Here is a 21,557-nt window from a genome sequence, read left to right as displayed (position 1 = left end):
GGAATATTCCTGGAAATGTGAAGCATATTACTATTTAAAGGGCATACAATAACATCTTTGTAGCTAAAAACTGACCTTCTTGAGTGGATTGACGTGATTCCATCACGTCGTGGAATTCCTTACGCCTGTGAGGAAGGACGATTTAAATTGTGAGCTTTTGCGATTTTTGTTTCAGAAATAAGAAAAATATTTTACGATTATAGTATGTATTTACAAAATAAGACACTGCTGCTATTTTTTATGGTCGTAAAAGTGAGGCAAAATAAAAAAGAGAGAAATTACTACAGGCCTCAATATGTACAGTTGCAACAAGTTCGTTGCAATGGACACATCAGTGGCTTCAATCATTGTACCTGTCGCCCTACACCAATACGTTTCCGAGCAAATACGCACTTCGTAACGAACTTTTCTTTTTTTGTTGCATTTTATCGGCATCAGTGCTTTTATGTCAGTGTATCGATGAGGAAAAGTGAGATACACCACGGTGAGCCCTGAGCATAAAGAGTCATGGGACTACTTAAGCAACCCCTTTACCAAGTGAACCTCATTGAAGGAACTGGTAACGGAACCTATTAAAGGCTTTACTTTACCGAAATATGCGATACCCTCCAAATTCAACCAGTTTAACGAGTATTTATGATTATAGAAAAGTTATTGTGTATGTTAACAATGATTGCATAACATGTCTCCGTAAACAGTCAGCCCATTAAATTATACTGAATAACTGACCCACACAAAAGTTAATATCACTTGATCACTGATATAGCAAATGTCATCATGTAAAAACACTAAGTTCATCTTACATAATTAATATGAAGTACGAAAAATAGTGGCCAAATTACGTATTTTGGATCTCCTTAAATAAAAATCACCCAGCGAAACCTATTTGTTCACTAGGACCGTTTTCACTCAGTATTCACGTAAATACTCCTATTTTAGACGAAAATCAATGTAATTCTGAATAATTCATGTTATTTACTTATTTATGCAAATTAGAGAAGTCAATTGACAAACTTCTAAAAAACGGCCCTTTTGTAACAATGAATTATTCTGTCAAGTCAACAAATCTGTCTGTCATTTTAATAACTTGTTAAATTATGTCACTCGATATAAATTAATAACTCTTCTGCACAAATTACGATAATGGATGTACATGTGACTTATAAACTATATCTCTTTTTGTAGTTCTTTGACAAGGTTATAAATACAAGCAGCAAGAAGTGTCGGGAGCAGAGTCTGAATGTCACTTTGGTAAAGAGTATGTGTGTTATTGTTCGAGTCGGATAAACATTGCAAAGAACATGTAAAAGAAGTGCTACTTTGTGTTGTGTCATTGTTTTAGGTGGACAGTGGAAATAAGATGGCCACCAGAGTAATAAATATTTGAAGTTTAAATATTTGTTGGTTTCGCTCATTGTTTATCATCAAAAGCACATCAAAAACACGGGACCTCATCCTTTTACCCCAAGACAACCAGATTTAGAGCCAGCATTAGCATCGAGACACAGCAGCGATCCAACAAGCAGCAGCGATTACCACAATGCATTTTAATGGCGCCAACCTAACATCAAGTGCTAACAAGCTCCGTAAATGGGAGTGAAATAGTGCGATTATAGCAATATCTACGACTAGGCGACCATTATAAACTTAAATTAAATACAGTTGAATTTTTACTTTTTCATCCAGGTGTGACTTCGTCGATCAATTAGACAAAATAATAAAAACACCGTGTTGTAAACACCTTTTGTCTGGTGCTTATTTTCTGAGCAATCGTATCATACTGATATGGTGTTTTGTGTTCCGCTTGTGCTGTAGTATCCCTTGAAAAATTCTGAGACGACATTGCCGTTTATGGTGGCTGCAGCGTATTTGTTATTGCCAAGTCGGACGTTACTGTATTCAGTGTCACGACAGAGTTCACACGGAAATGTTGTGTGTTGAATATGTCAGCAGGAAGAAAACAGAGCTTAGCGTCAGAAGGGCAACAGAGACAATCGTTCTCAAATAATACACTACTGGCCATTAAAATTGCTACACCACGAAGATGACGTGCTACAGACGCGAAATTTAACCGACAGGAAGAAGATGCTGTGATATGCAAATGATTAGCTTTTCAGAGCATTCACACGAGGTTTGCGCCGGTGGCGTACCTACAACGTCCTGACATGAGGAAAGTTTCCAACCGATTTCTCATACAAAAACAACAGTTGACCGGCGTTGCCTTGTGAAACGTTATTGTGATGCCTCGTGTAAGGAGGAGAAATGCGTACCATCACGTTTCCGACTTTGATAAAGGTCGGATTGTGACCTATCGCGATTGCAGATTATCGTATCGCGACATTGCTGCTCGCGTTGGTCGAGATCCAATGACTGTTAGCAGAATATGGAATCGATGGGATTCAGGAGGGTAATACAGAACGCCGTGCTGAATCCCAACGGCCTCGTATAACTAGCAGTAGAGATGACAGGCATCTTATCCGCATGGCTGTAACGGACCGTGCAGCCTCGTCTCGATCCCTGAGTCAATAGATGGGGATGTTGGAAGACAACAACCATCTGCACAGAGTTCGACGACGGTCCAGCAGTATGCACTATCAGCTCGGAGACCATGGTTGCGGTTACCCTTGACGCTGCATCACGGACAGGAGTACCTGCGATGGTGTACTCAACGACGAACCTGGGTGCACGAATGGCAAAACGTCATTTTTTCGGATGAATCCAGGTTCTGTTTACAGCACGATGATGGTCGCATCCGTGTTTGGCGACATCGCGGTGAACGCGCATTGGAAGCGTGTATTCGTCATCACCATACTGGCGTATCACCCGGCGTGATGGTATGGGGTGCTGCCATTGGTTACACGTCTCGGTCATCTCTTGTTCGCATTGACGGCACTTTGAACAGTGGACGTTACATTTAAGATGTGTTACGACCCGTGGCTCTAACCTTCATTCGATCACTGCGAAACCCTACATTTCAGCAGGATAATGCACGACCGCATGTTGCAGGTCCTGTACGGACCTTTCTGGATTCAGAAAATGTTCGACTGCTGCCCTGGCCAGCACATTCTCCAGATCTATCACCAACTGAAAACGTCTGGTCAGTGGTGGCCGAATAACTAGCTCATCACAATACGCAGTTACTACTCTTGATGAACTGTGGTATCGTGTTGAAGCTGCATGGGCAGCTGTACCTGTCCACGCCATCCAAGCTGTGTTTGACTCAATGCCCAGGCGTATTAAGACCGTTATTGCTGCCAGAGGTGGTTGTTCTGGGTACTGATTTCTCAGGATCTATGCATCCAAATTGCGTGAAAATGTAATCACATGTCACTTCTAGTATAATATATTTGTCCAATGAATACCCGTTTATCATCTGCATTTCTTCTTGGTGTAGCAATTTTAATGACCAGTAGTGTATATTTGCTACCAAAAAAAATTATATCTGAGCTAAATATATGCTTAGAGCACACAATACCAACAAAAAACAGTGCGAAGGAATTGCGGAAAGGACATATCCATAGCAGAGTTACCGTCGAGGAATCTCTAGTAAACTAGGTGTATATACTGAAGAGCCATGAGTTATGAAGGAGCACAAAACCTAGAGAATGTATCAATGGGAACACCTTATGTGATCCAATTAGTCGGTTGCTAAATTTTTCCCTGTCGCAGGACGTATTTCAGTGTCAAGAGAAGCACCATCAGTGTTAGTGTCTAAAGCATGAGGGAGGTTCGTAATTGTTTAGATAATCAGATCGTGGTTTTCACGGAGTTCTAATGTCGTACACAAAGAAAACGGAACTAGTATACGAAAAGCTTTTTAAAAAAGCCATGCATGAAATCTCCAATGAATAATTCTCAGCAGATTCACCCTGCTGGTAATTTCCAAGGATGAACATAGGCTCCACAACCGCGAGATGTTGGTATTCTAGGGTCACTATAAGTATAATAAACAGAAGAATGGAAAATAAAATTAAATATTTCAAAAATAGAAGAATGGAAAATAAAATTAAATATTTCAAAAATGGTTCAAATGGCTCTGAGCACTATGGGACTTGTGAGGTCATCAGTCCCCTAGAACTTAGAACTACTTAAACCTAACTAACCTAAGGGCATCACACACATCCATTCCCGAGGCAGGATTCGAACCTGCGACCGTAGCGGTCGCGCGGTTGCAGACTATAGCGCCTAGAACCGCTCGGACACCCCGGAAGGCAATAAATATTTGTAAGATGATCAGTTTCACCCTTAGGAAAGGTACAGAAACCTGAAAGGTAGTTCTGACGTTGCGCTTGCTGATGAAGGTAACACTTACGAAAACTCACAAGACGTTCATAAGATTTGTCGACCTGTAAAAACCGTTCGACAACGTAAAATAGTGCAAGATCTATGAAAGTCTCAGAAAAATAGGTACAAACTATAGGGGAAGACTGCTAATATACAATATGTACAAGAAACAAGAGGACTCAATAATAATGGGAGACCAAGAAATGAGAGCTTAGATTAAAAAGGATGTAAGACAGGGATGGTCTTTCTGCCCCACTGTTGAGTCTGCACGTCGAAGAAGCAATGAATGAAATAAAAGAAAGGTTCAAAAGTGTAATTAAAACGGAAAGTGAAAGGATGTCAACGATAAGATTCACTGATGACATCGCTATCCTCAGTGACAGTGAGAAAGAATAACAGGAGCTGCTGAACGGAATGAAGAGTCTAATGAGTACAGAATATGGATTGCGGGTAAACTAAAGAAAGACGAAAGTAAAAAAAAAAAATGGTTCAAATGGCTCTGAGCACTATGGGACTTAACTGCTCAGGTCATCAGTCCCCTAGAACTTAGAACTACTTAAAGCTAACTAACCTAATGACATCACACACATCCATGGCCGAGGCAGGATTCGATCATGCGACCGTAGTGGTCGCGCGGTTCCAGACTGTAGTGCCTAGAACCGCTCGGCCACTTCGGCCGGCTAGATGAAAGTAAAGTTGAGTAGTAGAAATTAGATTAGCGATGAACTATACAATAAAATTGGGGCCCGCGAAGTAGACGAAGGGACCGAATTCTGCTGCTTTAGAATCAAAATTACGTATGTCGAAAGACTCAACGATGATACGAGATGCACAAGAACCAGACTAGCACGGCTAAGAGAGCGTTTCCCGTTAAGAGAAGTCTGTTCGTATCAAAGATATACCTTAATTTCACGAAGAAATTTCTGAGAATGTACGTTTGAAATACAGCATTGTAAAAAAATGACTGACTGTGGGACATTGGAAAATAACATAATTGAAGGTCTGAGGTGCGGTACTACACACATCAAGAAAAGTTTGCATCACACCGGTTACCAGAACTCCTGAAGAGAGACTTTGACTGTGGATATTTTATCACAGACACAGTCCCTTTGACTGCTCAGAGAAGTCACTAAACCCGCCCAAAGATGTAAACAACCATGCATGAGCAGCGCCTATTAGACGGAGGGGATCTGACAGCCGATCAGTTCGTCATTCCACCAGGAATGAGGTACACATCTCGCGTTGTCTGTAGTTCAACCATGCCTAGACGGCCAACACCGCGGTTCGATCGTGTCTGCATTGCTACTTTGTGCCAGGAACGTCCCTCTACAAGGAAAGTGTCCCGACGACTCGGAGTGAACCAAAGTGATGTTCGGACATGGAGGAGATACAGAGAGAAAGGAACTGTCGATGACATGCCTCGCTCAGGTCACCCAAGGGCTACTACTGCTGTGGATGAGCCCTACCTACGGATTATGATTCGGAGGAACCCTGACAGAAACGCCACCATGTTCAATAATGCTTTTCGTGCAGCCACAGGACGTCGTATTGCGACTCAAACTGTGCGCAGTAAGCTGCATGGTGCGCAACTTCGCTCTCAATGTCCATGGCGAGGTCCATCTTTGCAATCACGACACTATGCAGCGCAGTAAAGATGGGCCCAACAACATGCCGATTGGACCGCTCAGGATTGGCATCACGTTTTCTTCACCGATGAGTGTCGCGTATGCCTTCAACCAGATAATCGTCGGAGACGTGTTTGGAGGCAACCCGGTCAGGCTGAACGCCTGAAACACACTGTCCAGCGAGTGCAGCAAGGTGGAGATTCCTTGATGTTTTTGGGGTGGCATTATGTGGGGCCGACGTACGCCGCTGGTGGTCATGGAAGGCGCCGTAACGGCTGTACGATATGTGAATGCCATCCTCCGACCGACAGTGCAACCCTATCGGCAGCATATTGGCGAGGCGTTCTTCATGGACGACAATTCGCGCCCCAATCGTGCACATCTTGTGAATGACTTCCTTCAGGATAACGACATCGTTCGACTAGAGTGGTCAGCATGTTCTCTAGACATGAGTCCCATCGAACGTGCCTAGGATAGATTGAAAAGGGCTGTTTATGGACGATGTGACCTACCAACTAGTCTGAGGGATCTACGCCGAATCGCCGTTGAGAAGTAGGACAATCTGGACCAACAGTGCCTTGATGAACTTGTGATAGTATGCCACGACGAATACAGGCATGCATCAAAGCAAGAGAACGTGCTACTGTGTATAAGAAGTACAGGTGTATACAGTAATCTGGACTACCACCTCTGAAGGTCTCGCCGTATGGTGGTACAACATGTAATGTGTGGTTTTCATGAGCAATAGCTGGCCGTGGTGGCCGAGCGGTTCTAGGCGCTTCAGTCCGGAACCGTGCGACTGCTACGGTCGCAGGTTCGAATCCTGCCTCGGCCATGGATGTGTGTGGCGTCCTTGGGTTAGTTAGGTTTAAGTAGTTCTAAGTTCTAGGGGACTGATGACCTCAGATGTTAAGTCCCATAGTGCTCAGACCCATTCGAACCATTTTTGAGCAATAAAAAGGGCAGAAATGATGTTTATGTTGATCTCTATTCCAATTTTCTGTACAGGTTCCGGAACTCTCGGAACCGAGGTGATGCAAAACTTTTTTTGATGTGTGTATATATGGATGTGAAAATTAGGGGGACTGATTAGGTAAAAAATGAGGTCTCTGCAGAATCGAGGAAAGCGATATATGTAAAACAAAGAAGGGCAAGGCAGATATATGTATCCAAATAATTCAGGACGTTTGCTGTAAATGCTACGCTGAGATGAGGGGGATCGCAAGGGAAAAGAAGTCATGGCGAGTCGCACCAAACCAGGCAGAAGACTGATGACCAACAACAAATAAAGACAGAGAGGAACACATTGTGCCCTGTGTCAGAAGAACAACGATAAGACCTGAGTCCGCCTTCAGCATTTCTACAGAAGATTTCACGGTAACATGACTACCATTCAGCTTTGAAAATATCAATTCCTTGGAGGAAGATGGGCAGGCGCCACAATACGTCTGTGTTCCTGTTAAAGTGCCTCAAAACTTTACTTTTAGATCCTGACGATACAGACAGTGAAACTGTGGATAACTACACTGTCACCCTTACGTGGAGATGGAGTTGCGGAGAAGTTTCGGCTGGCCACGTTCTTCATCGGCAGGCTGCAGAGGGAGCTCGCTACCCAGCGGATGGTCGGCTACTGCGACACCGGCTTGCCTGGAGGGCGATTATCCGTCCCGGCGCCGCGCTAGCCGTCAGGTAGCCGCAGACACGCGAGTTCGCGAGCCTCGCCACATCTCGCTATCGCCACAGCCTGTCAGCTGCGCAGGGGCCTGCAAACACATCAACGCTATCTGCCCGGCGTGCGGACGCCGCTCGAACCGTCCTGACCTGCAGACAAGCCCAGTCGTCACGAGTAGAGTTGAACAACTACCGTAGGCTGCGGTAGTTTTCATACTAGTTTTGGTCAGTTATGATAGTAACCGCATTACATGTACGTTAGTTGTGTTGCATACCTATCGGGCGTTACCTCATTTCGATTGCTTCATTTGCGTATTCCATCAGTATCTTACTAGGTTCCTCTAGAAACTGGAAGCGATGAACCATCAACAAACTGAGTGAGGATTGTATAAAGGACTCTGTAACTTACAGAACATTTTTGTTCTACACAAATTGTTGGAAAAAATTGGAACTCTGCTTTAGAAGTTTCCAGGTCACCCAAGATCTTTTGTTGCAGCAGTGCATGTGGAGTACCTGAAATGTTTACATTTAAGGTCAGTGGTACAAGCAGTTGTGAGATACCAGGTATCGACCACGCTGAAACACTCATTTTAGTATGTAGTGCAGCGCCGACTCTGACTTTGGCATGCACTCTATCGTACAGATGGCGAGCATTGTCCTGGGATACGTTATGCCACTCCTGCTCGACCTGTTCATGTAGTTCTGTAAGAGTTGTTGGCTGACGAGTTGCAGGAGTCACTTCTTGTCCCATCTCATCCCACACGTGCTCGATTGGAGACAAGTCCAGAGATCTTGCTGGCCAGGAAAGTTGCTGTATGTCTTGCAGAGAACTTTGAGTTTCATGGGCGGCGTTAGGGTGAGCATTATGCTGTTTGAACAACACGTCACCGTCGAGTTGCAAGAATGGCGGAGCAACGGGTCTAACAATAATCTGCACATACTAAGCGCTAGTTAGCGTCCCCTCCAGAAACACTAAAGATGAACGAGAATTGTAGGTAATCGCACCCCAGACCACGAGGCCTGGAGTGAAGCCAGTGTGTCTTGGACGGATGCACTCTGTGAGACAGGCTTAACAAGTCTACGTCGTATATGCAAACGACCACCACTTTCATGCAGACAGAACCTGCTTTCACCTCTGTAATCTTAATGGTTCAAATGGCTCTGAGCACTATGGGACTTAACTTCTTAAGTCATCAGTCCCCTAGAACTTAGAACTACTTAAACCTAACTAACCTAAGGACATCACTCACATCCATGCCCGAGGCAGGATTCGAACCTGCGACCGAAGCGGTCGCGCGGTTCCAGACTGCAGCGCCTAGAACAGCTCGGCCACCCCGACCGGCTGTAATCTTACAAACCATTCCATCTTACAAGTGATTTTCTGACGACACCAGTCGAACCGAGCGTGGTGGCGCTGTGGTTAGCATACTGGACTCGTATTCAGGAGGACGGTGGTTCAAATCCGCATTCGGCAGTCCAGATTTATGTTTTCTGTGATTTCCCTAAATCGCTTCAGGTAAGTGCCAGTAGTGTTCCTGTGAAATGGCAAGGCCAATTCCGTTCCCCATTCTTAAAACAATCCGACCTTGTGCTCCGTCTCTAGTGACCTCGATTTCCACAGGATGTTAAACCCAATCTGCCTTCCTTCCTGTTTTCCAGCATCAGTCGAGCCGTCCAAGTCGAGGTTGTGGTGTGAGTGGAAGATGGGCTACAGGTATGGGTGCTTATAGTCCCAATACTAGTAATGGTTCGCAACAGTTCGTGTTTACACGTCTGGGCTCACAAGCCCTCTTATCTGTACCGTGGTAGCTGTAGGATCTGCCATTCCTGCCCTTACAGTACGACGATAGTGACGGGTATCTGTGCTGCATGGTCGTCCAGAACCTCGTCTAGGGGTGTGAGAATGTTCATGTGACCACTGATACCAGCATCATAGCACAACTGACGCAGCACGTCCACCTTGTGTGGCAATTCTCCGAAAGTACTATCCCTCCAATCGGAAGGCCAGATTTTGACCCCTTTCAAACTTACTCAGTTGGCTGTAGGAATCACGAGTGCGTCTCTGTGGCATGGCTGCCTGTTTGCTTCGCACGTCTGCATCGCACTGAGCCTTCTGCTTGTAAGCATTTCCTATAAAAGTGTAGACACAGAGGGCGCTCTGGTAGCTATTCCACTACGCTATCTGTTGGCGGACGGCGTTGAAACTATTATCAGTACATCTGCTATCTCACAGGTGGCATATGGTTCAAATAAATCAAATGGCTCGAGCACTATGGGACTTAACATATGAGGTCATCAGTCCCCTAGAACATAGAACTACTTAAGCCAAACTAACCTAAGGACATCACACACGTCCATGCCCGAGGCAGGATTCGAACATGCGACCATAGCGGTCACGTGGTTCCAGACTGAAGCGCCTAGAACCGCTCGGCCACTCTGGCTTAGCCACAGCCATGTCTCCGCAATATCCTTTCTTTCAGGAGTGCTAGTTCTGCAAGGTTCGCAGGAGAGCTTCTGTAAAGTTTGGAAGGTAGGAGACGAGGTACTGGCAGAAGTAAAGCTGTGAGTACCGGGCGTGAGTCGTGCTTCGGTAGCTCAGTTGGTAGAGCACTTGCCCGCGAAAGGCAAAGGTCCCGAGTTCGAGTCTCGGTCGGGCACACAGTTTTAATCTGCCAGGAAGTTTCATATCAGCGCACACTCCGCTGCAGACTGAAAATCTCATTCTGGAAACATCCCCCAGGCTGTGGCTAAGCCATGTCTCCGCAATATCCTTTCTTTCAGGAGTGCTAGTTCTGCAAGGTTCGCAGGAGAGATTCTGTAAAGTTTGGAAGGTAGGAGACGAGGTACTGGCAGAAGTAAAGCTGTGAGTACCGGGCGTGAGTCGTGCTTCGATAGCTCAGTTGGTAGAGCACTTGCCCGCGAAAGGCAAAGGTCCCGAGTTCGAGTCTCGGTCGGGCACACAGTTTTAATCTGCCAGGAAGTTTCATATCAGCGCACACTCCGCTGCAGAGTGAAAATCTCATTCTGGAAACATCCCCCAGGCTGTGGCTAAGCCATGTCTCCGCAGTATCCTTTCTTTCAGGAGTGCTAGTTCTGCAAGGTTCGCAGGAGAGCTTCTGTAAAGTTTGGAAGGTAGGAGACGAGGTACTGGCAGAAGTAAAGCTGTGAGTACCGGGCGTGAGTCGTGCTTCGATAGCTCAGTTGGTAGAGCACTTGCCCGCGAAAGGCAAAGGTCCCGAGTTCGAGTCTCGGTCGGGCACACAGTTTTAATCTGCCAGGAAGTTTCATGGATTTACTTGATTATTTACATCTCGGCGGATCTCATGTATCTTTCAGCCAGACCATTTTATTCGGAGTGCTACAGTGCTGATCTAAAGTGTTTGATGCCATTTTCATTACAAAGTTTCCCAAATTCATGAGAGGTAGACTGCGTGGTATTCTCTGTAATCAACGTCGTAGGTAACCCTTTGATTTTAAAAATTCTTGATTTTGCTTGAACTATTTTCAAGGAAGTCGTCAACTGTATCCCTGTGATGTATGGAAACTTATTACATGCACCCACAATAATGAACCACTGAGGACATAAAAGTGGTCTCACAAAGTCTGTTTGTACCCCGGTGCAAGATCTAGTGGATTGTGACCACAGAAAGTACTTTTTAAGGTAGTGCTCCTAGTTAGGGTTGATACAGTGTACAATTTGTAGGGTAGCTCAATATCTTTATCTTTGTCTACTCCTTTGGAAAAAAAAAAAAAAAAAAAAAAAGAACATGTTCTCGTGTAATCCTTTTAGTGAAAACGATGCCACAGTGACCCTGGTGCAGCAAACTAAGTAATTTTTCATTGTTGAACGTTACGCGTTATGACTGTAGTTTTTCCATTCTCACAACAGCATGAAAGAGCCTTGAGACACGGATATGTCTATAGTTATTTTCTGTGAAGAACCATTACTCATGTGGAAAGCGAACATGGTGCTACTTCTGTGTCCATTGTCTTCGAGTGTGTCTGCTTTCGCTACAGCAGAAAGGGAAACGCACGTTTCCTCCATTGTCCATATCCTAGTCACGTTGTTCTATATGTAATATACACAAAAACTTCAATAGCGATGTACATGTTTTAAGACAAAAAATGGTTCAAGTGGCTCTGAGCACTATGGGACTTAACTTCTGAGGTCATCAGTCCCTTAGTGGTCGCGCGGTTCCAGACTGTAGCGCCAACAACCGCTCGGCCACCTAGGCCGTTTTAAGACAAAAAGGGAAGTACCATGCCAATCAATAACGACACACGCTTATAAAAGTTCCATTAGAAACAGTGCGATACAAATTTGCAATAGTTCTCCACATAAGATAAAAGTTATTTTATCTTTTTCACATTTTGGTAAAACCCTAAGGCCATTCTTACTTGATGACTGTTCCTACCCAGTAGCAGAATCTTTACAACACGTGAATTACGAAACCCAAAAGAAAAAGGAACACAATACTGTATCTTTATTCAAGTAGCGCAAGCTGTCCTGTATATTAAGCCAAGCGAACAAACTCACTCCTCAAAAAAAGGTGAACTTATATTTACGTAACATCAAATATTGTAGTATATACGTACATTAAACTAATAATAAAGCATCAGAAGCTATTAAATATGCGAATGTTATGAGAAAAGTATGTAGACGTGGCGAGACAGTTCTCGGGTATCCGATTGGGTAGCGTCGTAATTTCTCCACAATATTTCGCAGACGTACACACTGCCATCTTCAGGTGGTTCCTGACGAATGCTCTGCTGTTCCTCGTTTTACCACACATCTGGTCGTGGATCATTAACGCTATTCACTACGCTAAAGTGACAACAATTGATTTATGGCCAATTCTAACATGTAACCACATGCTAAATGCTTTAATAGTGGCTATGTTACAAACTGAAATTTAACTGTAACAAATTGAACCAAGAACAATGCATTTTGGTGGTTTCTCAGTGTGTCGCTACCTTCAAATGACATACTTTCATAACTCCCAAGTTACAATATTCCTTTTACCACGAATATGACGTTTTTCATTATTTTATTGCAACGAATCACACAGTTAACAACGGGTTTTCGAGTGATTCTCAATTTGCTGGTGCTCAGAAACGCCATATATATGTATAGGCTTGAACTGAATGCCAATGTGGCGCCTCACAGCTCTGTGCTGAAGGGAGATGTCGTGCGTGTTACGTACGTGGCGTTGTGCCATCTGATTAGTCAACGCTCAGACGCACGCTTAGAATATCTGACATGCTAGATATTCGATCTGAAGTTTTCCCGGCGTATTTCCAATTTGAACAGTTCTCGGGTATCCGATCGGGTAGCGTCGTAATTTCTCCACAATATTTCGCAGACGTACACACTGCCATCTTCAGGTTGCTGCTGCTTTCATCTGTTACTTTCCCCTCTTTGGGGAAGTGTGAGGGGGAGTTTGTAGCCTTTCGGCTTTTACTCCCCTGTGTACGTGTGTGTGTGATTTTCCTATAGTTTTTTGGTGTCTGTGATATGTGATGATTGTTGTGAATGTGTCTGGTACTTGCCTGAGGTAGGCGATATGATTGGTGTTATTTGGGAAGGAACTGGATTAGGGATTGGGTATTGGGATTTTCTCTTCGACTTAATCGTCGAAGATCGTCATAGGGCGCTTGTGTTCATCGCAGGACATGTCATACCGACCTAGGGAGTGGATGAGTGCATTTCCGGATCTGGAAGAACCTTCATAGAAGGTCCTTGCCAGATCCTGGAAACGCTCTCTAAGGAGTGGGATTTCGGCTGCGGCGTGCAGGTCGTCTGTGGGTAATCCAAGAGGTAGATGCAGTGCCCTTCTGAGGGCGCGGTTCTGCAGCCTCTGGAGTTTGTCCAGGTGCTGCTTTGCTGCGTATCCCTAGAGAGGGCACGCATACTCCATTACCGGCCGGATCAGGGCCTGGTATACATTTACTGCTACTGGGCAGGGAAGGGAGCTGGTTGTGTTCAGGATAGGGTATAGGATGGACATTCTGGCGCAGACCTTCCTGTGGACCTCGTCTATGTGGGGTTTCCACGTAAGACGAGAGTCCAAGGTTACGCCAAGGTACTTGGCGGTTCTGCGCCAGGGGAGTTGGGTTCCATTTAGGTGAAGGTGGAGATGTGGGGGGGGGGGGGGGGGGGGGACGTTGAGGAGGTCCGCGCCTTCCGAGCCTGCGGGTAATCAGCATTGCCTGCGTCTTCTCAGAGTTGATGGTGATGCGCCAGCGACGGGCCCAGGTTTCTGTGTCGTCTAAAACCCTTTGTAGCCTACGAATGACCAGGTCCTTGTTCGCATTTCTCGTGTAGAAGGCTGTGTCGTCCGCGCGGTGTGCACCAGGGGGGCCGCTAGAGTGTCCACAGTGTACAAACTGTACAATACGGGCCCCAGGACCGATCCCTGTGGCACCCCAGCACGAATACGCCTTCTGGTGGAGGTGGCAGTTTCTACTTTGACGGAGAAAGTCCTGTTCGTGAGATAGCTCTTGATCAGCTCTCTTAGGAGCTATGCTCCTGGGAAACCCTTGTGTGTACAACTTGTAGAGTAGCCCTCTATGCCATACTGAATCAAAGGCTTTGGCGACGTCTAGTAGCACTATCCCACAGTAGCCTCTGTGGTTGAAGCCCTCTGTGGCTGCTTCAACCATTCTCATGACCTGTTGTGGGGCAGAGTGTTTCTGCCGGAACCCAAATTGGAAATCCGACAGAATTTGCTCTCTGGTAATATGTTCTTGTATGGGTCTTACAGGAGGCGCTCATAGATCTTGCTGAGAGTTGGCAAGAGGCTAATCGGTCTGTAGTGCTGCGGGAATAGATGGTCTTTCACTGGTTTGTGTATCGCGACCACTTCCGCATGGTTCCAGCAAGCTGGGAACTCGCGGGAACGAGTAATCTCGTTGAGGACGTTCGCGAGGTGTGTGATCGCTGTGGGTGGGAGTTTTTTGACTAACTGGTTTGTGACACTATCGTGCCCTGGCGCCTTTTTTGTAGGGAGAGACCTGATTACTCTTGCCACGTCTTCGGGGGCAAAAAGTATGGGTTCGTCCTCTGGGTCCTCCTCAGCGTTGAGGAAGACAGCCAGTTGACGACTGACTACCTCTTCATGCTCTTCATCCTGGGGTTCTGCCGTTTTAAACTGCTTCTCGAAGGAGTCGGTGAGGGCGTTGGCCTTCCCAGCTTGGCTGTAGACCAGTCCCCGCTCGCCGTGCAGTGGCGGCATCCTAGCGCGTCGTTTTGTGAATTGTTTGGTTGCTTGCCATAGTGTATGATCGTCTACTTTGAGAGCTGTGAGGCGGTTTTGCCATTGCTGGTTTCTGTGCTCATTTAGCGCTACCTTCAGTTCTCTCTGTAGACGATTGAGCAGCCTCCTGGTGGCCTGATTTCTGGTGATCTTCCACTCTTTTGCCACTCTGTTCTTATGTCGGATTTGCGCTAGCAAGTGTTCCGGGAGCTGTATTTGCGGTGGAGGGCCATCCCTTTGTGGAGGGGTGGCCTCTTCCGCTGCCTGCAAGATGGTGCCTGTCAAGTCTTGTAGCGCTTGTTCTACTGTTTCGGCAGTAGGTGGCGGAGCGCGAGCGATATCAGAGGCGACAGTTTCTTGGTATCGCTCCCAGTCTGTGCGTTTTTAAGACGTCTGGTACCGTGGGAGTGCTACCCATTCTCCCACATCGACTTCTAGAATCACTGGGTTGTGGTCGGAGGACATTCTGTTGATTATCCTTGCGGCCACAAATCCTGCGATCCTCCTAGTGAGAGCTATGTCTAACACATCGGGCCTGCTTCCGTTTTTCGGAAAATGTGTGGGCTCGACTGGACCCCATGTTTCGAAGTGGTGGGTGCGGGCTGGTTGTTGCAGTTTGGCGCCTGCTCTGGAGGTTACTCTAGAATTCCAGTCAGGGTGTTTGGCATTTAAGTCTCCCCCTATTACGAGTTTGCCTTCAATTTGCCCTAGAGCAGCTATGTCTCCCTCATCTATCTGGTCATGTGGGGGTCGGTAGACTGCAACAATTGATAGGGTCCAGTGGCAGTGGTTACTTCCATCGCCACTGCTTCGATTTTATTGGTAGCTGGTAAGAATACCTGGTGGTGGGGGATCCCTCTTTTTATGTATATGGCCACTCCTCCGCCTTGGGTTGGCCTGTCTTTGCGATAGCTAACATAGTTGGGGACTGTCGCTTTTATTCCCGGTTTCAGGTGGGTTCCCCCATCATGCATATGTCGGTGGAGAACTCCTTCATGAGTTCTCTGAACTTGACCTCTTGATTAACAATGCCATCTGCGTTAAAGACGCACATTGTCAGGCCTTGGATGTTTGGTCGTCTATTCATGATGGGGTTTTGATACTACTGAGGAAGTCGCAGAGGGGAGCGACTGCTGGACTGTTGCCTGAAGGGCAGCGAGGATCTGTGTGTTCTGCTTCTGGGCTTCCCTGAATTCCTTCATCATTTCCATAACGAGGTTCATGGTCTGCACCGTTACGCCTAACAACTGATCCGGGGGGGGGGGGGGGAGTGTGTGTGGGGTTCCCTAGGGCTTTCTCTGTCATGGTGGACCTGGTCGTTGTTGTTGTGTATTTCCCGGTGTTGTTCTTGCGATAGTGTCTGGTGTTGTGGTGGTTAGGCAATGCTTTCATGGTTCCTCGGGGGAGAAACCACTTCCGCATATGTTGCCCTTGGTGTGTCTGGCCTTGGTTTCACCAGGCCTCGTCCGTGTGTGTTGTCATGTTTTGGTTTCTTGTGTGTCTGGATGGGTTCATGGTGTTTTCTTTGCGTGTGTGGGGGGCGGCCTTTGCGCCCTTTGCCTGCTGTGTGTATTGTTTGTGGACCTCACAACCTTGGTAACCCGCTGTGTGGTTTTTGCCACACAGCGCGCACCTTATTTGCGGGTCCGTGTGTTTCATGTTGCATGTTCTTGTGTCATGGGCCTCGACGCATTTTCTGCACCTCACTGCCATGGAGCAGTGTGCCGCAATGTGGTTGAGGCCCTGACATCTGAAGCACTGCACCGTCTTGTTTTTGCGGCGCAGTGGTTCAGTGGTCACAGGGACTGCCAGGATCATCTTAATATCCCTTTTGTTTTGTGGGACGTCTGGCAGTGTGACCTGATACAGGGGCCATTTGCTCCCTATGTTGCCCATCTGTTGGACCGCCTTGACGACGAACCCCTGGGCAGTCAGGTCTGTTTTGATCGCCTGGGGGGCCACTCGTCTCGGTAGGTCTGTGATGACAATGTTTTTGTTACGTGTCTTTGTTGTGGGGAAAGTGTAATGTGGTATGATTTTGGTGTTGAGAAGTGTTTTGATTGTGGTGTAGTGCTCGAGTGTGTGTACTGTTATTTTAATTTTGTCACCACCAGCAGGTTTCGCCTGGAAATTGGCTCCCCCGATTGCTGTTTTTAACATTTCGAAGAGTTCCTCGTAGTTCTGAGTGAACTCCGTGACGATCGGAGGGAGGTGGTGGGTGACCTGATTTTGTGTGTGTGTTGTTGTGTCTTGTGGTGTCTCTGGCTCATCGGCCACTGCCTGAAACCTGTTCGGGGTGGGTTCCACTCCCCGGGCCGGCGGGAGCCTCGGCTGGCGAAAGGTTTTCTCGCCAGCACGAAACCATCCGAATCCTGCCGGTTACGCGGTTCCCTTCCAGTGCCAGTGTTTCCTGGTCCCCTCCCAGGACGACGACAGGTGCTGTCGGGGGCGCAGGCTCCTCAGAGGGTGTGGGAGTGGTTGGGGTTGGGGTGGTGGAGTGCTTTTTCCCCTTGGAGTGTTTCTCCTTCCTGTCCTTGCTCACATGCCGTTGCTTGGATGTGGTGGACCTGAGTGGGGGGGGATTTGAGGAACTGGGATCGGGTAGGGGGTTGGGTGGCAGTTGCGGATTTGAGAAGGATTTTAGTCGGTTGACTGGACTTCTGCTTGACATTTAGGTTGAGGATATGTTCAGCAAGGCGGTTACAGCTGTTGGCAAGCAGGAGAGGGCTGAGGAGAGGGGAGGGAGGGGCGGGATCGCAAATACTGACGATGTATTTGTTTTTTTGTGTGTCGTGTATTTTTGCCATGTCGGTAGCGGAAAGGGGGCTTGCTGCCAGGTTATTGTCAGTTGCAACTTTTGTTGACACCGTTGGGTTTTCCGGTTGCATTGCTGACCCTACTATCACGATGGCAGACGCGGAATTCTGGACGGGGGCGGCGGAAAACCTTTCTGTGGTTCCGCGGCCCGCTTCCAGGTCCTGGCCTACTTTTTCCCTGTTCTTGGGGGGGGGGGGGGGGGGGAGGGGCAGAGACTGACTCTGCGGCAGCTGAAGTGCTCGAGACGGCCGGCCGCTCGGCCCGCGGCAACAAGAAAACGCGCCTCGTGTTGTCGGCGGAGAGAGACCGCCGTGACCCCAAGGCGCCACCCAAGCTCGACATACCGCAACGACGAGAAGACACGACAATTCTTCCAGGCGACGCCATGCAAAAATTTACCAAGTGCCGTTCCTGCTGAGACCTCGGCGCAAGTGCCCGTCAGTGTTTTAACAAAAACAGAGCCGGAGAACACTTCTGTTTTTACTCCCGTGCAAGCGGGGGCCTATGGCTGACAGTAAGCGAGTAAGAGGAGCGATGCTCAACCCTTGACTGCCACTCAGCGAGTCCATCTTCAGGTGGTTCCTGAAGAATGTTCTGCTGTTCCTCTCGGCACCATATATATACTAGCCGTTACCCCCTCCACCGTTCCTCTTCTGTTGTCTTCGGTGCGGCCAGCGCGGCGGCTACTGGAGGTGGTGGGGGAAGCGGCGCCTGGGTCTGAACTGGGGTCTGCAGTCTCCCTGCTGCCACCGTCGGGGGCGGTCCTCGATCTATGGGAACGCATCTTTCTTTCCAGGCTGAGTGCAGGGTTCCAAGCCTGACTAAGTTGAAGGCCGCTGTCTTTATTAATTAGATCGTCCTTTAGTCGGATTTTGATGGCCTCTTTAGTAACGCAGTCCCAGAAGTAGTGGGATTGACAGAGTATTTTTGTTTTTTCATAGTCCATAGTATGGCCAGTCTTTATACAATGATCAGTCACGGCATATTTAGTGGCCTTGCGTAATTCGGTATGGCGCTTGTGTTTGCGGCACCTCTCTTCTACAGTGCGGACTCTCTCCCAAATGTATGATTTTCCACACTGACAGGGAATTTGATAAACGCCTGGTTTTCGAAGGCCTAGGTCATGTTTCACTGAACCCAGTAGAGTCAAGGTTTTTGCAGGGGGTCGGAATAAACATTTCACATTGTGTTTTCCCAGGATTCTACCGATTTTTCTTGAGGTTTTTCCGACAAACGGAATGCACGCCAATGACTTGTGTTCTTCTGTTTCTTCTTCTTGTTCTCTTGGCGCAGTCTGTCTGAATGCGTGTCTTATTTGCTTCTGGCTGTACCCATTTTTCTGAAATGTTGTCTCGAAGTGCTGCAGTTCTGCTGGAAGGTTCTCCTGATCGCAGATCGATCGCGCCCTGTGAACAAGTGTGCGCAAAACGCCTTCACGCTGGAAGTTGTGGTGGCAACTGAAGGCATTTAGGTACAAATCGGTGTGTGTAGGTTTTCTGTATACACAGTGTCCCAGCTTGCCGTCAGGTTTCCGTTTCACCAGGACGTCAAGAAACGGTAGGGCACCATCCTGCTCCACCTCCATCGTGAACTGTATGTTGGGGTGCAGCGAGTTGAGGTGTTCGAGAAATTCATTTAAGCTGTCCCGTCCATGTGGCCAAACAACGAACGTGTCATCTACGTAGCGGAAGAAACAAGTTCGTTTTTGTTTGGCTTGTTCTAGTGCCTTTTCGATAAAAAAGTTGGCTACAACCGGTGAAAGCGGGCATCCCATGGCGACGCCATCTGTCTGTTCATAATAATTTCCGGCTGATTAGTGTCGAGGTCCGGTGTGTCGGCCAGTCTGTGGATGGTTTCTAAGGCGGTTTTCCATCTGTCTCGGCGAATGCGGGCTGGTTCCCCTTATTCTGTCTCAGTTACATTATGACTGCTATTTCTGCGCAAACACTTTCTCCACGTACGCGTACACCATAATTACTCTAGCATGCAAATATTGGGGTTACACTCGTCTGGTGTGAGACGTTCCCGGAGGGGGGTGGGGGGTGGGGGGGTCCACTGACGGCCGAACTGCACAATAACCCTGGGTTCGGTGTGGGCGGCGGTGGGGTGAGTGGACTGCTGTAGCCTGTTGTGGGGTTGTGAACCACTCAGGGCTACGGCGGGGACGAAACCTCTCCGTCGTTTCTAGGTCCCCAGTTCCATACAATAGAATACAAGCACAATGCAGCAACGAATTTTTTTTCCCATGGTGACGATGATATGGGAAACAATTGATATAAATTCAGATCAGTTTTTTGCTGTATATAGTGAAGTAAACGTTGCTAAAAGTATGAAGTGAAACAATTTGTGCCTGCATATACACTAACAGAAAACAATCACAACAAAAAGAAGGAGTTATCCTAAATAAACGGAAGTTGGTACGCTTCCTTTAAGATTATGTCTGTTTAGATTTCACGCCAGTTGCATAAGACTGGCGCTAGTAGCGCCACCATGAGGATGGAAATCAAGTTTGCCTTAAATACACACTGTAATGGCCTTGAACGCTATTTACCTTTCACAATCGATGTAGTGAGTTAATTTTAGTCAAGAATGGCTTTAAGGCGACAAAGACGCCGTTATCGAAACCTCACTGAGTTTTTACGGGTTTGTGTAATAGGTCTACGAGAAGCTGGATGTCCCTTCAGTGATACTGCAGAAAGACTTGGCAGGAATGTAAGCACTGTACATGATTGCTGGCAGCGGTGGTCACGAGAATGTACGGTCGCAAGAAGACTGGGCTCCAGTTGGCCTAAGTGCTGCTACCGAGGTGAAAGACCATCGCATTCGGCATATGGCTCTGGTGTATCATTCTGCATCTGCAGCAGCAATTTGAGCAGCAGATGGCACCACAGAAACACAAAAAAACTGTCACAAATCGGTTACTTTAGAGACTGCTCCGAGCCAGACGCCATGTAGTGTGCATTCCACTTACCCCAAACCACCACCATTTGCGACTTCAATAGTGTCAAACGAGAGTTCATTGGAGGGTGAGGTGGAGGTCTGTTGTATTTTCTGATGAAAGTTGGTTCTGCCTTGGCGCCAGTGACAGTCGTGTATTGGTTGAGGCTAGTTGAGGGCCTGCAACCTACCTGTCTGCGAGCTAGATATACTGGCCCTACGTCTAGGGTTGTGGTCTGCGGTGCGGTTTCATATGATAACAGGGGCACTCTCGTGCTTATCCCACACACCCTGACTGCAAATCAGTACATCAGTGTGGTGATTCGACCTGTTATGCTGCCAATCATGAACAGCATCCCAGGGGTGTTTTTCAACAGGATAACGCCCGCCCACCCGATATTGTAACCCAATATGCTCTACAGAATGTCGACGTATTTCCTGTGCTTCTCGATCACCAGATCTGTTTCCAGTCGGGCACATGTGGGACATCATTGGACAACAACTCCAGTATGACTCACAAACAGCATTAATCGTTCCTGTATTGACCAACCAGGTGCAACAGGTATGAAACTCCATCCCGCAAACTGATATCCGGCACCTGCAAAACACAACGAATGCACGATTGCTTGCTGACATTCAACATTCTGGCGGTTACACCGGTTATTAATGTACCAGCATTTCACATTTGCAATGGTTTATCTTGTGTTTACGTTAGCCTGCAGTCTTACAATGTTAACGGCCTAAGTATGTTACCTAGGCGAATGTATTCCCGGAATTTCATTACTCTATATTAATAATTTTTTGGTGTTGCGATTTTTTTCCTCGGCGCCTTTTTATTAACTGTCATAATAGTGAAAACTTTAAGTTTCAGCATGGAAACTTCAAAAGTGGATGTCTCAAAGCAAGCGCTAATCTTGCTACAAAATATGCAGAGGATGCAAGAACATTTCTTGAAGTCGACGAACCT

At 47.0% G+C, this 21,557-nt stretch overlaps 1 protein-coding gene and 2 non-coding genes across 3 annotated transcripts in view; 2 read left to right on the top strand and 1 right to left on the bottom strand.

Moving 5' to 3' along the window:
* Window positions 1-103, bottom strand: part of LOC126208398 (sodium channel protein Nach-like) — a 239,755-nt gene extending 239,652 nt beyond the window's left edge. The window contains exon 1 of the mRNA XM_049938887.1: window positions 76-103. Within this exon, the coding sequence (XP_049794844.1) occupies window positions 76-103 (28 nt within the window). The remainder of the gene's footprint in view (window positions 1-75) is intronic.
* Window positions 104-10,464: 10,361 nt separating this feature from the next.
* On the top strand, window positions 10,465-10,539 carry Trnas-cga (transfer RNA serine (anticodon CGA)). The gene has a single exon. It is a non-coding gene; the product is annotated as a tRNA-Ser (tRNA).
* A 226-nt stretch (window positions 10,540-10,765) lies between these two features.
* Trnas-cga (transfer RNA serine (anticodon CGA)) lies at window positions 10,766-10,840 on the top strand. The gene has a single exon. It is a non-coding gene; the product is annotated as a tRNA-Ser (tRNA).
* Window positions 10,841-21,557: the final 10,717 nt, after the last annotated feature.

Source organism: Schistocerca nitens, chromosome 1 (assembly GCF_023898315.1).
Source record: "Schistocerca nitens isolate TAMUIC-IGC-003100 chromosome 1, iqSchNite1.1, whole genome shotgun sequence".
In the NCBI taxonomy this organism is placed as follows: domain Eukaryota; kingdom Metazoa; phylum Arthropoda; class Insecta; order Orthoptera; family Acrididae; genus Schistocerca; species Schistocerca nitens.
The sequence above is the reverse complement of the archived record's forward strand: the minus strand, read 5'-3'. Positions and strand labels throughout refer to the sequence as shown.